The sequence below is a fragment of the Plasmodium vivax genome, chromosome 10 (genome assembly GCF_000002415.2).
Source record: "Plasmodium vivax chromosome 10, whole genome shotgun sequence".
NCBI classification, from domain to species: Eukaryota; Apicomplexa; class Aconoidasida; order Haemosporida; family Plasmodiidae; genus Plasmodium; species Plasmodium vivax.
This window is the reverse complement of record NC_009915.1, coordinates 753,829-773,459: the sequence shown is the minus strand read 5'-3', so window position 1 is coordinate 773,459 and position 19,631 is coordinate 753,829. Positions and strand designations below refer to the sequence as shown.

The following is a 19,631-nucleotide window of genomic DNA, read 5'->3' as shown; positions in this document are numbered from 1 at the left end:
CCACGTCGTCACTTCACTTCTTAACCACGTCGTCACTTCACTTCTTAACCACGTCGTCACTTCACTTCTTAACCACGTCGTCACTTCACTTCTTAACCACGTCGTCACTTCACTTCTTCTTAACCATCTCGTCAGTTGCTATCAACCCCAAGTGGGCCCGCAGCGGCTGAACCCCAAAGTCCCTCAAACTGGAAACGTTAAATAAGTAGCTGCTTATGTTCATTTCGTGAGGTACCTCCTTGTGGAGGCTCAAGCTCTGCCTGTGCGTGCGCTCGTTGAGGGCGTTGACTTTCTTCTTGTAGTCCTCAATGACGGAGAGGACTTTAACCATGAGCTTGTGCAGCTCGTGCGCCTGCTCAAGTTGAGGGGTGGCATAACGGTTGGGGCACGTTTACCCAGGTAGGGAAAGGAACGGTGCGGCACACTTGTGCGAAGGTATGTACTCTCTGCCGATGGGAGAAGGCGCTGCAAAGGCGAGGAGCCACACATAGATCTATACACCATATAGCTCCCCCCCCTGTGTGTGTATCTGTGTGACGTACCCGAAGCCGATCCACCTTGGTAACTACAATCTGAAAGGGCACCCCCTTTGTTATTAGCATGTCGAGGAGGACAAAATCGTGCGGCGTGAAAAACTCAGTACACTCGATCAAGCACAGAGCGCGCTTCAGGTTGACGGCTCTGTTTAGATACTCCTCGATAAGGACGGACCAGTCATCACGCATGTGCTTGGCCACCTTGGCAAAGCCGTAGCCAGGCAGGTCCACGATGGAGAGGTGATTCAGCAGGTTGAAGATGAACAAATGCCGGGTGCGCCCCTGCGTGGGGGAAGCGGAAAAGTGGGGGATTACACACATGTAGGGAGAAAAAAAAAAAAAAAAAAAAAAAAAAAAAAAAGTGCCAGGGAAGTACTCCATCACAGCTTCATCACAAATGTTTATGTCTGCTTGGGAGTTACTAAGACGCACAGATGGGGAAGACACCCCCGGCGGAGAGGACAACGATGCTTCCAATCAGTTCAGCTTCACCGAGTGAGCTTCGCCAGTCAGCGACAGGTGAATAAAATGTGCTCCACCTCTCCTCTCCTCTCCTCTTTTTTTTTTTTTTTTTTTTTATTTTTTTTTCCTTCCTTTTTGTGTAAAATTACCGGCGTCTTTGAGGCCTGCGCGACTTCCCGGTTGTTCAGCAGGGCGTTGATTAAACTCGATTTGCCGACGTTGGACCGTCCGAATATGGCTACCTGCAGGTGGGAGATTCCAGGGGGGGAGAGGGGTCCTATGTCGCGCGGTTGCATGTGCAAGGTGGTGAGGCGGTTCAGTCTTTTTGCGCAGTTGCATGTGCAAGGTGGTAGCGCTTTCCCTTCTTTATTTATTTCTTTATTTATTTCTCTATTTCTTTATTTTATTCTTTTTTTTTTCCCCTTTTGCCTACCTGCGGGACGGCGGACGGCCGATACTTATGAATCGTTTGGGCCACGTAAACCGGGTAGGCAACAATTTTCGAGTTGAAAATCGAGTTGCACTTTTTAATCTGCGGTGGGGGGAATTGCGCCAAGTGGCGAGCTGTGGTTTGTTCGTTCAGGTGGGGGGTTGCTATACACAGCACAGACGTTCTTTACGGCCGCTTTTTCCAAGTGGGACTTGTCGCGCGGCGGCCATGTCGCGACATTGCAAGTTTGATGCGGCACAGGTTGCCTTCTTTTGCGCAAAAAAAAAAAAAAAAAAGGAAAAGAAAGAGGAAAAAAAATCACCACTCATGCACATCACATCACGTTTCATCACACATTCGTAAGACCCCATTTAGGGGCACCTTATGCAAAAAATTGAGACAAATTGGGCTGTTCTATGCTTTCCCCATTTCGTCAAGCAAACATTCCGCGCCATCACGCGGCGGCACTTTCAATTGCTCGTCGGTATCTCCGCGCACGTACATGTTTCTCATCGGTCAGCCAAAAGGGGAGCTCTTCTTCGTTTAAAAAGTTGATATTAAGGAATGGCTTCGCCAAGTACGGCGTTCCTGCAGCTGCCCAGGGGGGGAAAGGAGAAACAACGGACAGAACAATGATGTAGCGGTGGTATGTGTGTATGGGGGGGCACTACATCCGAGCAGGCATGAAATCGCGCACTGACATGTGTACGCGTCACTATGCATATGTGCCTGCGCAATTTCCGCTCAGCCCCCTACGCGTAGGGCTTTACACAAATGCGCCTCTACACAACTTCCACCCATTTGGACTCATCTCCACGTACGTGCTTCTTCCTTGAAGAGGGACAGCGCGGCCTTCCTTATCATTTTAACAACGTCGGTGTCCATCGGCAGGGGGAAGCTGCTCACACGGTGGGATAAAAAAAAAAAAAAAAAAAAAAACCAAGCCAAGCCAAGCCCGCCAACACTCATGTACAAGTGGAGCAACCACAACAGAAAAAGCGGCAAAAGTACTTCAATAAGGTGCAAAATATACCACAACACATTGTTGGAAACGCCGAAAAAAAAAAAAAAAAAAAAAAGGTACTAACAAAACTGTATGTATGCAGTTAAATTTTGGCCAAGTGGCTTTACGGTATAATATTACAGTACAAAAACAGCGGTGGATTTTTTTTTTTTTTTTCTCTTTTTTTTCCTTTTTTTACCTTGCCGTTCATACAAAAAAAAAAAAAAAAAAAATTACTTTTCCGTAAAAATGGTCAAGCGGCGTTTTTTCTTATTAAAGGAGTTAAACAAAAAACACTGCAGGTCCACTTGGTTGAAGTTTGCAAATTTGGGAGAAAGCATACAGTTACTGGGTAAGTTAGCGGCAAAGCGGTGAGGATTGAGCGACAGAGCAGAGTTACCGCTACAGTCAGGATAACAGCGCGAAGGCGGGGGAAAGGGCTGGGAAAATGAAGCCAAAGTGAATGTCCGGGGACGCGTAAAACACGAAATTGAGGGAGCGCTCGAGGGAGGGAGTTTGCAGCGAGTTGCTAAGTTGGTTCGCACTAATTGGTTCGCACTAATTGGTTCGCACTAATTGGTTCGCACTAATTGGTTCGCACTAAATTGGTTAACTACAAATTGGTTAATTACAAATTGGCTAGCTGCATAACCTGCTTAACCGCTGACGCGCTGCGCAAACGGATCCGCCAACTTAAAAAAATATCGAAAAAGGAGAAAACGGAGTGGAGAAAAAAGGGCAAGAATACCCCTCGGTGATCCACAAGCGCGCTGCACGTGACGTACCCATTTTGGAACCGAAGAGAAACGAAAAAGGACCCGCGAGGAATAAATTAGGAGAAATTCCCGGCACGTACAGCCCCGCACGTATGTATATATATATATATGTACATTATATATATATGCATAGCTGGTGCCATTTTGAACTGAGCAGCTCCCCATTTTATACGGCCCCCGCGCTGTCAGACGCTTCTCCGCAGAGCAAACGTTCCCAATGATGGAAAGCGCGCGCAGCTGCGACGAGTTTAAGAGGATCCATTTGAGTTTTTTTCTTTCATAACGGGAGAGGGGAGACGCACTCATCGTTCGTCGGTATTGGCTCCCTTGCCCCCTTTGCCCGGTTTGCCCCGTTTTCCCAGTTAGCCCCGTTTTCCCAGTTAGCCCCGTTTTCCCAGTTAGCCCAGCTTGCCAAGTTAGCCCCGCATGCCCAGTTCTTCCGCCCACGTTGGACCATTTCCTTTTTTTTTTTAACAAACGGGGTTTTTTTAAAAATGTTACCCTTTCGGCCCCTTAGCCAGTTCGTTTTTCAGTTCCTCATCATCACGTCGACTGCTTTGGGCAAGGCCTTCATACAGGTAGGACAGACGCGAGTGCGGGGGGGGGCTCCTTGGCTCCCTCAACCGTGTGGGCGCATCTTGCACATTTGTCAAGCGTACATGTTGGCGCACCGCGTTTGAGCTTTCCTCTCCTAAGTCATTACCCTTAGTTGCGCCTTGTTTCCATTTATAACCCCTCCACCCACTTCTATACCCACCCCCACAGGCGTACAGAGAAATCATAAAAAACAAAAACACGCACTTCATCAAGGACAAGTACAGCGCGTGCATGAACGTGGAGGAGGCGCTAAACATCCTGAGCGTGGACAAGAGCAAGGTTTATAAAAACTTAACGAGGGAGGAGTTAAACGCCCTGCGGGAGGAGATCCACAACAGGCACTTGATCCTGAGCAAGCTGAATGAGAAGAGCGGGCCGTACAATGGCTCCGCCTACATTCAGAAGAAGGCCGAAATTGCCAGGGACGTGTTGCTGCAGAGTTTGAAGCAGCCCTGATCGTGCGCCGGCTCGAGGCCAGCCCAGCTTACCATATTATGCTGTCCGCACCGCCATCCGCATCGCCATCCCCACCAGTGCCGCTTTGTTTCTTCCCCTCCTCGCCCCTTTTTTTGACCATTCGAGCAGTTTCCCTTTTTTTTTTTTTTTGTGTCCCCTCCGCGGATCTGCACATGAGCATGTGTGTGATCCCCGCGCGTATGCCCCCCCTTTTTTTTTTAATCAAATCTGTGTAGGAATTCGTGGCTAAGTTGTAGTTTGCCCGCGCGGAAATGACGCGGCGTGCGGGTTGGGAGAGGGCCGCCTCTTAGGAACCGCCTCTCAGGGGCAACTTCGTGGGGGCTCCGTGCTGCCGCTGCACCCGCCGAGCAGCTGTCACCCATTTGTTTTTCATTCGTTGGTTGGTCGTGTCCCACTATGTTCGGACGGCTCCTGTGGGTTAAATGTAGCACTGTGCTGCTATGCGCAAAGATGGAGCGGTGGAGCGGTGGAGAAGTGCCGTGGTGCCGCTGGACTGAGCACCTTTGACGGACTTAACCGTGCGCCCTCTCAAACGTGTAGTTGCCACGCATCAGCGAGCGGGCCCCCTGCCGCGCTTCTCCCGAGTGGACTCCTGAAGCGGAGCGGCGGGGCCGTGTTTCCGCTTCTTCAAATAGCTGGCAAAGGTAATGGTCGGAATTTTCTTCACAATGGAAGCGTTTTCCTTCCCCTTGGGATATTTTGACATGAACATGTTCATATCAAAGTTGCGTTTGCACCCGTTACTGTTTATGAAGCGCACCTTCCCAAAGATATTCCTCTCGTTCCAACCCTGGTCATGCACCCCCATGATGGACCACATGATGGAGACATAGCCACTGGGGGTCTTCCCATCAATGGAGAATTCCTCATTTAGCTGCATGGCGTATTTTAGAGCAACCTGCGAGTTAGCTGACCAGTTCAGAATTTTTTTCGCCCAATAAACTTTTAAAAACTCGTGCATAACTCCTTCATCGATCAGTTGCAGCTGGCAACAATTCCACAGGTCGCTGTGCGTTTTGGCGGTCCTAAAATCTTCATAATCGTACAGGTACTCCCTCTTATCTGCGTCGTGTTTTTTGAGACTTTCCTTGGCCCAGTCCCTGCCGCCTTCAAAGGTGCAGTAGTTTCTGTTATAGTAGCAGTAGTTGTCCGCCAGCTCCTTGCGCATGATGAAATCGTCGGTGAAGGACTCCTTTCCGCTGACTGCGTTTATGGAGGGGTTGCTGTACGCGTGCTTGTGCACCTCCAGGATGCATCTGCAGGGGGGGAAGGGGGGAGACACACGTAAGAGTGAGAGGGGCGGTAGGGCAAGCAATCGAGCGGGGTGAGCAGCGACGGCGCAGTGGGTGGGGCGCCGTTTCCCAGACACTTCCACGCCGCTACTCCACGTCGCTATCCACCGCTACCCACCTCTGGGCGGATATGACCCCCATGTTGACGTAGGGGAGGAGCACAGTGGCGGCGTCGCTGTTGGGGTCGTTCCGCTTCACGTTGTACTTGTCCAAGACCTGCCTGCAAAAATGGCTGAGCAATTCTTGTGCCTTCTTTTCGGTGAAGACCGCACCGGAGACCACCGCACACGTGTTGGTGACGGTGAGCTTGCTGGCCACCTCCTCCATGTCGAACGGCTCTGGGAATTTTATCTTCTGCTCAAAGGGGGATAGCAGCACATACTCAGTGAGGAAGGTTGGTAGCAGGGCCTGTATCTTTGGCTTAATCGTTCTTACTGAGCACTCCTCCCCTTTGGAAGTGACCCATATGGGGATGACATTATGGGAATCCACTTGAAACACTTTCACCTTCCTCTTGTTACATATATGACATAGCGATTTAATGAATGCCCTTTCGTCATTTAACACATGCAAGTCACACGCGATTACTTTTATATGATGCGTTTTTATAAATTCTTTAAACTCATCAATCATAAATAGGGGGAGGATGTAAAAGGGGATGTTCATTTGCTTTAGTGCTTGCTCTAAATTTTTTAGGACTTTCAGTTTTGCATTAATAAATCTGCTCGTTAGCTTTTCCTTCCTGTTTAGGTATGTGCAGGCGATCAGATTGAGCCCCTTCTTCTTGGCCAGCTCGTACGCGTACGTCAGCGCCCAGTTGTCGTTCGCGCGGAAGTCCCTCGTGAGAAGAAGCAGCAGGGCGTCTCGCTGCTCGTTCGCCGCGCTAGAGGGGTTGGACGTTGGGCTGGCATGGTTTGGTTCCTCGCCATGGGGAATGGAAGTTGGACTGGCATGGTTTGGTTCCTCGCCAGGGGGAATGGAAGGTGGATTGGAAGCATCTCCCCCCCCACCGCTTCCCTCAGTGCTACACCTCATCTTTGCTGCGTCTCCCCCCCCGCTGCTCTCAGCGCTACACCTCATCTTTGCTGCGTCTCCCCCCCCGCTGCCCTCAGTGCTACACCTCAACTTTGCTGCGTCTCCCCCCCCACCGCTCTCAGCACCACTTTCGAAGGAAGTCAAGCACCGGACCCTCTTCGCCAAAATGGTCAATTTTTTCTCCCGCGATGTCTCATACGGGTTCCTTTTCCGCTGGTCTTCGCTTCCCCTCGGTGTGCTGCTTTCCTTCCTCAACGGAGGATGCACTGATGGGAAGTTCGTTTTGCCTTTAGGTTTTTGGGGTGTCGACGGGGGTACCTTCTTTAGCGAGGCGCACTTGAAGCGGTTCAATGTGGGGGCGCTCGCGGGGCCACTTCGAGGGGTGTGCGGTTTGGCAGAGGGCGCAGAGTTGAGTGTCGATTTGGGGGCCAATTTGGGGGCCAATTTTGGGGCCACTTTTGAGACCAATTTTGGGGCCAACTTTGAGGCCAATTTTGGGGCCGATTTTGAGACAAATTTTGATGTCGACCTTGGCGCAGAATTGGGCGAGAAGCCCGCTGGGCTATTTTTTGGGCCACCGCTGCATCCCGCTGGGCTATTTTTTAGACCACCGCTGCTTCCCAATGACCCTTTTGGAGTGCGCGCCGAGCCATTCCTCCTCTCCACCAGCCGATTTTTGCTTTCTAGGGAACCATCCTTGCCGCTCACTTGACCACCGCCCCTTCCTAGGGAGCCATTCTTGCCCCTCACTGGGTTACCCATGCGTCCCACTTCGTCCTGTTTTGACCCCCTGCCTTGCATCAGTTTGGTGAGTTTCGCTAGCTTGGATTTTTCCTCCCCCTTCGACGTCTGCGCTTTGTTCGTGCCCATTTTAGACGCACGTCCTTCTCCGGGTATCAACAGGGGGTCATCAGAGGGCGCCTTCTTCACGAACGTCTCTTCGTCCAAATTAGCACCTTTGCCGTTTTGATCCTCAGGTCGATTCATTTTCGGACTCTCTTTGTTTGTCTTTTCTCCTTTGATGTCACTTTTTGTGTTCTCCTTTATCACATGTTCTGTTTTTTTTTTTTTTTTTTTATTTTTATTTTTTTCTTCCTCTTCCCCGGTTGTTATACTCCGTGTTGGCACTTCTTGACGGAGGGGTTGCTTCTCTTCGTGCGTCTCACCACGGGGGTCTGTTGGAGGTCCTTCACTGTGCGCGTTTGGTTCTTTGCCCCGCTCGCTCACCAGCAGGGTGTTTCTCCCTCGTTCGTTTGGGACCTCCCCTGGTTCGCTGGTAATCCCCGCTTGTTCCTTCATGTTGTTTTTCCTTCCGTGTAGGGTGGTCAGGTCAGGTCAGGGCGCCTTCCCCAAAGGGCCTTCGCCTAGCGCCTCTGCACACGTATGCGCTCACTCCTGTGGTTAACAAGTCCTCTAGCTAACTCGCACACCACTTGGATGTGTCTGACGAATGTTATCTTGCAACGGGAAGGAAACTCCTCAAACGAGGCAGCGTCCACACACACAAGTGTGCAAAGAGGGTGAAGGAGCCTCCTGGCAAGGAGAACTCTTGTTCTGCTAAAAATGGGCAGACAGTACGCTCACCCTCATCATCATCATCATCATAATTATACTCATCGTGGGAGCCCCCCTTCTCTCCGCATACACCTTCCGTGTCGCTTCCTCGTCGCTCGCCAATTTGACTAAACCGCTCTTCCACTTGCACACCAGCTTGGGGATTCTCCCCCTGCTCAGCTCAAGCATGCGGGGTACGTATCAATTTGGAGGGAAAAAAAAAAAAAAAAAAAAAAAAATACCAAACATACTAAACATACGAAACGTACTAAACATACGAAACGTACTAAACATACGAAACATACTAAACATACACTGGAACAGGAAAGAGGGCGACGGAGAAGGGGGGAAAATAAAGTTGGCAAAGTTACCGTTCCATGCTGACCCAGCAGTTGTAGCAAAAAAAAAAAAAAAAAAAAAATGTGTGAATCGTTTGGGGACACTTTTCGAGCAATTCAACTTGTTTCCTTTTTACCTGGATCATCAGGTGTGGGGGGGGAAGTGACACCCCACTGTGCACGGTCGACGGAACAACTCGGGGGAACAATGCGGGGGGGCAAAAGAGAGCGAAAAAAAAAAAAAAATAAAGCGGCGAAGTGAAGCGAAGAGGAGCGGCTTCAAATCTTCACCGCTTCGTAGTTCACCTGTTTGCTTCTCACCCGTGCGATCGAGCTGAAGCAAACCGAAGTTGGCCGAACTTCACTAAGCTTAGCGAACGATAACCGGCGTCCTGATGCATCCCAACACACTACCAATTTGTCACCTGACCAACTGGCTACACCACAAGGTGAAAGCTCGCAGGATATTTTTTTTTTTTTTTTTTTTTTTTACAACAATAAAAGGGAACGCTGCAACGTACGTTGTGGCTATGTAAGCAGTGAAGAGGTAGGGAGGTGATGATGTAACCATGCGACCATCCGGTCAGGGGGGAATGAGGCGACGTCGCCCAGTCTACATCCGTCCGGGAGAGGATCCCACACAGGTGGGAGGTCAACTGTGATTATGGGAAGGGACGCGCATATAATGCCGCCCCTGTGTCGTTGCGGAGTTCGGCTAAGCGAGGCGATCGATGCAATAGAGGAGGACGAAAGGGATACACCCGGAGATGGTGCCGACGGGGCCGACGGGGCCGACGCGACCGACCTGTCAATTGCAACGAAGGAAGTCCTCTTCCCTTAGGAACGACTACAAACTAGACGCCCCCTTGAAGCGGTCCGCCGTGAAAATGTTAGCATAACCGTATACATGATGGAAGGTAGGAGCAGCCGCCCCCATTGCACTCCTAAGAAGGGGGCCCGGATGTGTACACATAACAGCTCGTTTGCGTTGCTCCACTTGGTGAGTCCCCTCCCAGCCAGCATTAAAAAGAAGTGGCGAAGAGAAGGCATCGAAAGGGAGCGTCTGCACCAGTGCGTGTGGGACGAATTCGCCACTTTAATTTTTTTTTTTTTGTGTGTAAGGATGGCCTTTAACGTCGCTTTGTCATCGTTTGGTTGGCACGCACTGAGTGGAGCTGATGAGGGGAAAAAAATCACCTGACTTGTCAGGTAAAAGGGGGGGAGAAGGGGGAGATGGTCAGGCGGAGGGGAAGAGGTTGACCATGTTGAAGTGGACCTCTCATCACGCTGACCTGTCATTGGCGCAGCCCAACACACACAGAGGAGTACGTACATGGGGTGTATCCTGCAAAGGTAAATTTTCCCTGTGTGGAGTGCCTCCCTGTGGAGCGCCCCTCCGTGTAGCTCCTTTCTGTGGAGCGCCTTTCGGTGGAGCCTTTTTTACCCCCCTTCCGGGTGCTGCCCTGTACGTACACCTGCCGCGTCACCCGGAAAAAGCCCACCAACCGGGCACACACAGGTGAGCTTTTTTTTGTTTCCCCTGGTCCGTCTGGTCCGTCTGGTCCGTCTGGTCCTTCCGATTGGGGGTTGCCTAAACTGAGGGTCTTCACAGGGTTGGCGCGATTGAGTTCGGGTCACTCGGGTTGGGTCTGCCTGTGTACACACGACATCGAAAGGGGCCGCCCACTCCGTTTCGTTTTATCACTTTATTTTAGTTTGTTTTTTATTTATTTATTATTTTTTTTTTTTTATTTTTTTTTTATTGAAAGACGCATACGAATGGTCCCTCCACGCAGGAGCACGCACGACTTGCGCCTCTCTCCCGCTCACTCGCGCATTCTATCCTTCGATAGGGGGTTCCCTTTTTTCTTCTTTGCGCTTTAAATTTTTTTTTTTTTTTTTCCCCCACCAAGGTGGTACCCCTGGGGAACGACCTCCAGTGGGGAGTGGGAAGGAAGAAAAGGACGGGATCGACGCGAAAGAGGGGGGCCCTAAAATAATGACTCGTCTGGCCGTCCCCTTTGAGGCGCACGCGTAGTGGCAGACAGAGGCGCAGCCAAGGGGAGCAGCCCATAGGAGCACCCACCCACAGAGGCAGTCGCTCAAAAAGGCATCCACCCACAAAGTCGCTCGCACTCCCACTCACCCCCAGAGGCAGTCGCTCCCCCCCCACGACGAAATGGCCGCGCTGGGTCCACTGCTCGGCCTCCTGCTGTGGGTGTGCACTGCATGGCGCGGCGCGCGGGGGTTCTACTTCAACGTGGAAAATGAGCTGATCTCGAAGGACACCAACATGAAGAGGTGCTTCCTCGAGCACTTCGTGAATTTCAAAGGAGAAGTGGTGCAGGTCTGTCTGGACCAGATCCCCTCCAGAGTGGTAAACCAATACAACATCTTGATCAGCTCCTATGGGGAAGACAAGCAGTGGAGAATGCAAAGCAAAGTGCTGAGTGGCCACACGACGAAGCTGCTCAGGTATTTCTACAGCTTCACAAATGGACAGCAGCTAGTGGTGGTCTTCTGCTTTAACAAGAATCTTTCGAAACCACCGTACGAGTGCTTCAGGAGCATCACAGACGATTTGAAGACGTTGAAGACGGAGAAGATACAAATAGACTTGCGGATGTTCGAGCCGTCCTCCTTCAGTGACTACGCGCTGAGCTCCTTCGACCTCTTCGGCGTGGGGAACTTGCTCATTTGCGGCGTGAACAACAAGCGAAATGCAAAGCCTAATGTGGGGCTGCTCGTCATCTGCCACGCCAGCGCGGACGGGGGGCTCACCTGGGGGTAAGCCGGGAAGAAGCGGTGTGGAAGCGGTGCGAATAGGAGAAGTGGGAGAGGTGTAAGAGGTGTGAGAGGTGTGAGAGGTGTGAGAGGTGTGAGAGGTGTGAGAGGTGTGAGAGGTGTGAGAGGTGGACGAATTGCTCCTCCAACTGTGACTCGTTCGACCGCCCCGTTTCTAATTGACTTCCAATCATCCTTCTACCCTCCACTCCCACTTCCAACCCCCAATCCACCTTCTAATCACCACTTCTACCCTCTAATCACCCCTTCACCCTCTCATCACCCCTTCTACCCTCCACTCCCACTTCCAACCCCCAATCCACCTTCTAATCACCACTTCTACCCTCTAATCACCCCTTCACCCTCTCATCACCCCTTCTACCCTCCAATCACCTTAGGAAGAGGCTCCACTTCTACCACCCCAACATGGACAAACACACGACGTACGAGAGCCTGGTGCCGAAGATCAGCGGAAACGAAATCGGCTTCCAGTACCTGGCCTCCAAGGTGTCCCTGACGAAGTACTTCAAATGTGCCTACAAGAAGGACCACGACTTTGAATGCCAAGACGTTAACCTGGTGAGAGAGCAGAGCTACATTTGGGACATTGCCAAGGTGCGGGGGTACTACGTGGCTCCTCTGTCTGACGGGAAGGTCCCCCCGTGTACCATATACTATATGTATAATAACACCTATTTGATGCCGCTAGAAGTTCCGAAGAGCGTTGGGGCAGAGTACCACCGAGGGAACCTCTTCCCATTGGATAATAAGCGGTTGGTCTATAACTACGTGAATGAGAAGGAGACCTACACATATGTGCTGTCCCACACAGGAACGGTTAAGTACTGCACGCTGATGTACATAAAGAGGGACTACATGAATGCGGGGTTTGTAAAGCGAGGCAATAAATACTACTGCGATGTGAATTACGACGATTTAACAGTCGAAGGGGAGGATAGGTTCTTCACAGTCAGCATATATAATGGGGTAAGACAAGACATAAGGAAGTGCTTCTACTTGAGATATGACAGCTCATTAGAACCCGTCAACATTGTGCATAGGATCGAAAATGTCTACGAGTATAGCAATTTTAAGCTCTACACTTTATATATTAAGAAAGATGTGGAGGCGTATTTCCTAAAAGATATGACTCTGGACTGCTACCTCGGGGAAGACTTCTACCTCTCTCTCCACATCAACTTTAAAAATAATTTTATTTTAGATAACACGGATGTGAATCAATCTGTTGTGAACCTCTTCCCAAAGAATATCATTTACTTGAAACTGCCAGATGCACGCTCGCAAAATTTGCTAAGCAAGGTGTCCTTCCCTCCGAACACCAGGTACATTAAGGTGGATGACTATTACTACATTTTTAAACTCCCCTCCTTTGTTGCCTCGCAGTCCACTACGCAGATGCTCTTCCTCAGCAACAACGGGTCGCAGAAAACGCAAAATAAAAATGTCACTTTCCATGCCGGGGGAGTTAAGGAACCCATTTTGGGGGTCGACTTCTCTCGAACGAGTAAAATATGTGCCTATGCGGGGGATGAAAGCAACTGCGATAGGGTGAAGGTGCGGGGGAACAAGGTTAGCGTCACTGTTAACATGGGGGTTGCCGCTGATCCGGCCGCTGATCCGGTCACTAAGCCGCCTAGTGAGCCGCCCACGAAAATCACCCTGGGGATCATCTGCCCCGTTAACAAGAAGAACAAAAACACCTGCTTCAACGAAATTTACGACAAGAAGAAAAAGATTTTCATTCGGGATCACCTCAAGGACAGCCAGGGCTACCTCACCATCTACCCCAAGACCTACGTGCACACTTCCTCCCCGGGGGCGGAGATGTTCGAGGAGTCCCTCCTCGTCTTGACGCCCCAGTTCATCGAGCGCTACAACGCCAACCGGGCCAAGTACAACGGCACCTTCCACTGCAAGTGTTACGCGAACGGCCGCGCCTACGAGGTCGCCTTCAGCTTCGCCTAGCGGTTTTAGCGGTTTTAGCGGTTTTAGCGGTTTTAGCGGCGTGGGATCGGTTTCAGCGGCGAATTGCAATCGATGTGTAAACCACGTCGGGCTCACCCCCCACGCCGCCGCACTTTTTTTTCTTTTCCTTTTCACACACCTGGAGTGTACGTACACGCCCCTAAGCAGTTGAGGGGCGATTTTGCGGCCCCGTAACTTCGGCTGCGTAGCAGTTTAACCGCCACGTGAGGTGAACCAGTGATAGGGGCATTTAAGATGATCGCGCTGTTTAGGCAGCTAGGATGACCGCGCTGTTGGGGCATTTAGGATGACCGCGCTGTTGGGGCATTTAGGATGACCGCTCTGTAGAGCCATCTCAGACGAACGAGCTTATGCGATCGCCCCGCCGGGAATGGGCACTAAGGGGGGCAAACTTCCGCCGCTGAGCTGTGCGGGCTAATTAGAAGCGGCGCACTTTGGGCCTGCCGAGCTCGCCCATTAACCCTAAGGAGGGGAATCTCCTCCGCACGTTCAGCCGCAAGTTCAGCCGCAGGTCAAGCCGCCCTCCCAGGGCTGACCCCCTCTTGCTCCGTTGGGCCCTTACACCCCCTCGCAAACCAACTTCTCATTCACAAATACGTTTTAAGGGGAAAAAACAGCTGTCCTCTCCATTCGCGTTTACAAAAAAAAGAAGAAAAAGGTGAAGAAAAAGAAGAAGAAATAAACTGCACTCACGTGCAACCACTTGCACGTAGACGCTCTGCCGTGCGAGGGCACTTCCCTTTTTCCCTGGTAGATTCATTCGATCTGCTGGTGGGGGCCTCAAACGAGGCGCTCAGCAAAAGGGCGCACAGAAGGGGCAGCGAACACATTTGAGGGGGAGGACCAGGGGGAAAAAAAAAAATAAAAAAAAAAAATAATAAAATAAAATAATAAAATAAAAAAAATAAAGTAAAAATAAAGTAAGGTAAAATAATTAGCTTCACCACTGGGTGGGTTACCATTACTAGGAGTGGTTGCTCTCCGCCGTGCGAACTTGCGCAAACGGGGTGACTGGTCAGTCGGGTTTGCCCCCCAGGGAAAACAGCGGCAAAGTTGCTGGGCGCGCGTCGATTGGGAAGCCCCTCCACGTGTGTTTCCTCCACGTGTGTTTCCTCCACGTGTGTTTCCTCCCCGTGTGTTTCCTCCCCGTGCGCCGCCACACCGCCACGCCGCCCCCCCCTCAGCAGGAGCAGAGCGCGCCGGGGCCGTGGTCCTCCGCAGCCAACTTCACCTTGGACTGCGAAGCGCCCAGCGAGGAGACGCTCTTCTTTTTCTTCTTCTTAATGAGCTCCTCGGTTATCATTGTGAAGGCAAGTTCTACGTTGGTAGCGTCCTTAGCAGAGGTTTCAATGAAAGCGATGTTTAGCTCCTTTGCTTTGTTCTCCCCCTCGGTGGTGGAGACCTCCATTTCGTCTTTGCAGTCCGATTTGTTCCCAACCAGCAACTTACACGTCTCCTCACTTGTGTATTTTTCAATCTCATTCAGCCACTCCTTTATGTGGAGGAAGGAGCTCCTGTCCGTTGTATCGTAAATGATTATAATGCCATCTGCTCCTCTGTAGTAGGCGGAGGTGATGGTTCTGAACCTCTCCTGCCCGGCAGTGTCCCAGATCTGCAGCTTCACCATTTTGTCCCCCACTTTGATTCTTCTGAAGCGGAAGTCCACCCCTATGGTGGTGATGTAGCTCTCCGTGAAGTGGTCATCTGAAAAACGCAGCAGGATGCACGACTTCCCCACGCCGCTGTCCCCGATGAGGATTATTTTGTACAGGTAGTCGTAGTCCCTCGACCGCTGCTCGTTCATCCTTTCGCGAGTTAGGGGGGTAGGCGGTTGGATAGCTGCTTGGCTAGCCGCTTCGCTGCTTTGGCGCTTAACCGCTTGGCTGGCCAAATGGCGCGGCGTGAACCGAGGGGAAGCACCGGGCGGCCCCCACACAGGCTGTTCTTCCCCCAACGTGCGTCTGCACCAGTGGCCACGCGAATGAGCAGCAGGCCCTCCTATGTGAGAGTATGCCCAGGTGTGTCCTCGTATGTAAGCGTATGTGCGCGTATGCCCAGGTGTGTCCTCCTATGTAAGCGTATGTGCGCGTATGCCCAGGTGTGTCCTCGTATGTAAGCGTATGTGCGCGTATGCGCGCGTATGCCCAGGTGTGTCCTCCTATGTAAGCGTATGTGCGCGTATGCGCGCGTATGCCCAGGTGTGTCCTCCTATGTAAGCGTATGTGCGCGTATGATCAAGTATGCTAGCGCTCCGCTTCTCCGCAACTTCGCAAGTAATCACGCCAAAGGTTCTTACGTGGGTGAAGGGCGGGCTCACCAGCTTAAGCGCCGAAAAAAAAGGTGCAAGCCGTTCGCGTAATGTGCGCGTAGTTGTATGCACAGGTAGGCATCCTTGCGTGAGCGCGTCGACGAGTTTGCTTCGCTTTGCACTTCGCTTAACACTCCTTCGTTTAACACTCCTTCGCTTTGTTCTTCGCTTAGCGCTTCTTCACTTTGTACCTCTTCACTTTGCACTTCTTCACTTCGTGTCGCTTCACCCTTGTGTGTTTTTTTTTTTTTTTTTTTTTTTTTCCCCCGTTCAGGTCTTTCTCAAACGGGGAAGGGCGCAGGTGAGGCCGGAGGCACAAAAAGAACGAAAAAAAAAAGAGGAAGCAATGGAGCGGTGCTGCGGTGCAGCGGTGGTGTGACGAAGCGGTGGTGTGACGAAGCGGTGGAGGAAGCACCTGCGCGAAGGCGTACACATAGGGGTGCCCCACGTGAGGCGCGCACCACTCGCATGCCGCCCTGCAAACCCGGCACATTATTTTTATGTGCCGCCTGGGAAGGGGGCAAATGCTCAGGGTCTCTCCCTCTCCGTCTGCACGTTCTTCGCCCGCGCGTTCTTCTTCATCTTCTGCTTCCTCCCCGCTTCAACCCAATTGGCAAGAGAAAAACACTCGGAGCCCCATTTTCACCAAACAGGGCAGATTCCCTCTACAGCTGCTTTCCCCTACGGGACAGGTGATGCTACAAATCGGTCGGTAGTAGAGGGGTGCCCCATCTATCGGGCGGGCAAAGGAAGGCGAACGTAAGTGCCCCTGTAAACCGCACCACATCTTGCAGGATCATACGAAGCGGAAAGAAATGGAGAGGCGGCATTTTTACCTAGAGGAACAACTACAGAACGACCAGTTCAACAGGAGAGTGCAAGATGAGTACAGGCAAAGGTTTGGAGTGGCTCCTCCGAAGGGTCAGCAGATGGAGGAGCTCTCCGTGGATGCCTCGCTGGATGCCTCGGTGGAGTCTCCTCCCAGAAGAGGCACCCTAACCGAAGAGAGGAAGAAGAGGGACCCCCCCCTGAAAAAGTACATTGCCCCTTTTATAGATTTAGGCAAAAGATTTTATTCTTCAGTAACCCTACTGTACGAACCCAAGTTAACCCATCTGTCCATTCTGCTGACGACCCTGTGGGCTTTTAAAAACGTCAAGAGCATTAACCAGCTGCTCATTCATAAGTACGCAGATGTCCATTACCAAATTACTCGCCCAGATTCACTGAGGAGTAGATGTAGAGCATTCAAAGTGTTGGCCCTTGGGGGGTCCGTCCTCCCCGGGGGGGTTATTGGTTTTGCTCTATACGACTTTTACTGGGGAAGGACCAACGCGGCGCTCGTTGCGAACAATGGGGGGGCCTCCCCCGCGAGGAGCGCCTCTCCCCTCATCCCCTACAGTCTGCGGAGGGACTTATCGAGGAAGGTTCGTCGGCGAGAATGGCGGCGGTGCGTAGGCGCAGGCGTAGCCCTAGCCCTAGGCGCATACCCAGTTATAGACACGGGTGTACATGTATTTCTAACCTGCGTATGTACTTCTAACCTGCGTATGTACTTCTAATGTGTGCATGTACTTCTAATGTGTGCATGTACTTCTAACGTGTGCATGTACTTCTAATGTGTGCATGTACTTCTAATGTGTGCATGTACTTCTAATGTGTGCATGTACTTCTAACGTGCGCCCCCTTCCGCTACCCCCCGCAGATGCGCCTGCTGAAGGAGAAGACCCTCTTCTTCGCGAAGGACCTGGCCGGGAACAACAACTTCAAGAGGCTGTCGAGGGAGTACCACCGGGGCCTCGACCGGCGGCTGCAGGGCCTCGGCGCGAAGAGGGGCCCGCCGGAGTAGCCCAGCGCGGCAGCGGGGTGGTGCGTCAATATGGTATCGGTCAGCAGGGTGGCACGTCAATATGGTGTCAGTCAGCAGGGTGGCACATCGACCCGTCGACGCTTCTCCATCTCTCCACTTCTTCATTTTCCACCTCTCCACTTCTTCACTCTTCACCTGTTCACTTCCCCCTTTTCCGCTTCATGGTGCGCCTCCTTTTTCGGGCCCGCCCGCGGTGCCCATGCCCCGTTTGATATCCTTCGCCATTTGCTTCAGGTGCTCCGTCCCGGAGAGCTGCGCGCCTAAGAGGGGGGAGCAGTGGGCGTGGGTAGGGTGCGCCGCAGCTGATGATACTACTACTGCCGCTGTCGCTGCCGCTGTGCTGCCGCCGCCGCTCTCGCTCCCGCCGCCACTCCAGCTCACCCAGGCGGGAGAAGAAGTTGTGGGGCCGGGGGGAGAGGACCCGCCTGCCCGCGCGGTAGATGCAGTCGAAGTCCCCAACGCGGTCCGTCTCCGGCAGGGGGTACTGCTCCAAATTAATCAAACACATGAGCTCATCCAGCATGTTAAATTTAAGTGTGTAGTCCTCCTGGGTGTTGGCCGAGAGAGAAGGAGACGAATTCACCTCGATGAGCCACGGCTTCAAATTGCTATCGATTAGGATATCAAACCCATACAGTTCAAAGCAGTGCCTATCATTTATTATGATTTTATGAACTGCTAGGAACGACTGAATGATGCAATTTTCTATGTCTCCAATTAGCTGCATGACTCGATCGTACCCATAGCGACTGCTCATGTAGAGGAACAACTCTCGTACAAACCATTTGCCCCCTACGTTATCATCATATCCCTCCGCGTTCTTCTGTATAGATACGTTCGTCAGATGCATGGTTACATCTGTCATGTGGTTTTTTTCATTTTTAAAATACGTGTGGGCAAACCTGGCGAAGCCACTCCTGTAGAGGTAGATCGTCAGGGGGGAGTAGCACACGATGAGGACGTACAGGCGGATGTCAAATTTCTTCCCGCCGATCAGCAGGGGGTTGGGGATGTACTCCTGCACGATGTACTGCTCCGGCCTCTCCGCTGAGGGGTCTCCCTCCGGTGGTTTTTCCAGTTCGGCGGCTGCCACGGCGTTGTTCCGCTCCGCCAGTTCGGCGGCTCTGTTCCGCTCTGCCACTTCCGCCGCTGCCGCCGCTGCCCCCGCTCTGCTGCGCTCCGCCGGGCGGCCGACGCTCCAACTCTTTATCTGCGATATTTTGCTGAAGAGGAAGATCCCCTTCCCCTGCGACTTGCCGATCGGCTTCATAATCCACACGCGGTTGCCCCTTCGCTTGTACTCCTCCAGGAATAGCTTGTACTCGAGGGGCAGGACGAACGTCACGGGGGTGATGTCCAGCAGCTTCAGCTCCTCCTCATTTTTCATCTTCTCTTGTTGCTTCTTCAGCCTCTTCATGTTCTTGGCTAGGAGGTCCTTCCGCGTCAGCTTCGAGAGGGGGGTGGTGAAGGGGAGCGCATTGGAGTGGCACAATGTGCACATGTCTACTTCTCCCCTGGAATGGCACACCGCTACTTCCCCCCTGGAGTGCGCCCCTCCATCCGCAGCAACGCATGCGGACGGCCGCCTCACCTCGTAGTAGTTCCTGAAGTGGTTGACGTACTGGTTGTTCCTCAGGGACAGACTGTCATACACCTCGTTTATCCAGTCCTTCTCGGACCAGCACATGTTCCACTCGCTCTCGCTGTGGTGAAGCGGTGGTGAGGGTAAGGCGGCATGATGGGTTACGCAGCATGATGGGTTACGCGGCGTGCTGTGTTACGCGGCGTGGTGGAGACCCTTACTGCGTGGTGAGCTCCCATTTTCTGTGCAGGAACAAGTCGTAGATGGTGTTGCGGAAGTCGGTTCGGAACTTTATCACCCTGCGGGAGGGAGCGGGACGACATCGTGGGGGGTGGCAATGGGATGGACACCTATCCGCGCGAATTGCGCAAAAGGGTTGTGCAAAAAAAGCGCCCCACGAAACTGCCCTGTGCACACAGCACACGTGCGCACGCCTGCCAGCGACCCCTCGGCAGTACTTGTTCGATGGAAACAACTCGCGGAAGTGCGCGGACATTTTGGGCTCCCCCGGCTGGGCTCGTTCAGGTGGATGTTATAAGTAGGAAGCGAAAAAAAAAAAAAAATAAAAATAAAAAAAAAA

General features: G+C 52.1%; 7 protein-coding genes across 7 annotated transcripts; 3 read left to right on the top strand and 4 right to left on the bottom strand.

The window, feature by feature from the left end:
• Positions 1–109: 109 nt before the first annotated feature.
• On the bottom strand, positions 110–2,313 carry PVX_080570 (GTP-binding protein, putative; the record flags this gene model as incomplete). Its single annotated transcript, XM_001613772.1, has 6 exons — positions 110–352; positions 543–818; positions 1,148–1,240; positions 1,432–1,530; positions 1,931–2,022; positions 2,250–2,313. 6 exons carry the CDS (start codon positions 2,311–2,313, stop codon positions 110–112), a joined length of 867 nt encoding a protein of 288 aa, XP_001613822.1.
• Positions 2,314–3,701: 1,388 nt separating this feature from the next.
• PVX_080565 (hypothetical protein, conserved) lies at positions 3,702–4,260 on the top strand (the record flags this gene model as incomplete). Its single annotated transcript, XM_001613771.1, has 2 exons — positions 3,702–3,785; positions 3,973–4,260. 2 exons carry the CDS (start codon positions 3,702–3,704, stop codon positions 4,258–4,260), a joined length of 372 nt encoding a protein of 123 aa, XP_001613821.1.
• Positions 4,261–4,831: 571 nt separating this feature from the next.
• On the bottom strand, positions 4,832–8,549 carry PVX_080560 (deoxyribodipyrimidine photolyase, putative; the record flags this gene model as incomplete). Its single annotated transcript, XM_001613770.1, has 2 exons — positions 5,692–8,549; positions 4,832–5,537 (listed from the first exon to the last, which is right to left on the bottom strand). Exons 1-2 carry the CDS (start codon positions 7,905–7,907, stop codon positions 4,832–4,834), a joined length of 2,922 nt encoding a protein of 973 aa, XP_001613820.1. The 5' UTR covers positions 7,908–8,549.
• Positions 8,550–10,403: 1,854 nt separating this feature from the next.
• Positions 10,404–13,552, top strand: PVX_080555 (hypothetical protein, conserved). Its single transcript, XM_001613769.1, has 2 exons — positions 10,404–11,287; positions 11,683–13,552. The coding sequence occupies exons 1-2, from the start codon at positions 10,680–10,682 to the stop codon at positions 13,268–13,270; spliced, it is 2,196 nt and encodes a 731-aa protein (XP_001613819.1). The 5' UTR covers positions 10,404–10,679; the 3' UTR covers positions 13,271–13,552.
• Positions 13,553–14,471: 919 nt separating this feature from the next.
• PVX_080550 (small GTPase Rab1, putative) lies at positions 14,472–15,095 on the bottom strand (the record flags this gene model as incomplete). The annotated part of the gene is made up of 1 exon (XM_001613768.1): positions 14,472–15,095. The coding sequence occupies one exon, from the start codon at positions 15,093–15,095 to the stop codon at positions 14,472–14,474; it is 624 nt and encodes a 207-aa protein (XP_001613818.1).
• A 1,319-nt stretch (positions 15,096–16,414) lies between these two features.
• On the top strand, positions 16,415–17,448 carry PVX_080545 (hypothetical protein, conserved; the record flags this gene model as incomplete). The annotated part of the gene is made up of 2 exons (XM_001613767.1): positions 16,415–17,026; positions 17,305–17,448. 2 exons carry the CDS (start codon positions 16,415–16,417, stop codon positions 17,446–17,448), a joined length of 756 nt encoding a protein of 251 aa, XP_001613817.1.
• Positions 17,449–17,628: 180 nt separating this feature from the next.
• PVX_080540 (tubulin tyrosine ligase-like protein 1, putative) lies at positions 17,629–19,156 on the bottom strand (the record flags this gene model as incomplete). The annotated part of the gene is made up of 3 exons (XM_001613766.1): positions 17,629–17,729; positions 17,851–18,916; positions 19,061–19,156. The coding sequence occupies 3 exons, from the start codon at positions 19,154–19,156 to the stop codon at positions 17,629–17,631; spliced, it is 1,263 nt and encodes a 420-aa protein (XP_001613816.1).
• Between the last annotated feature and the right edge of the window lie 475 nt (positions 19,157–19,631).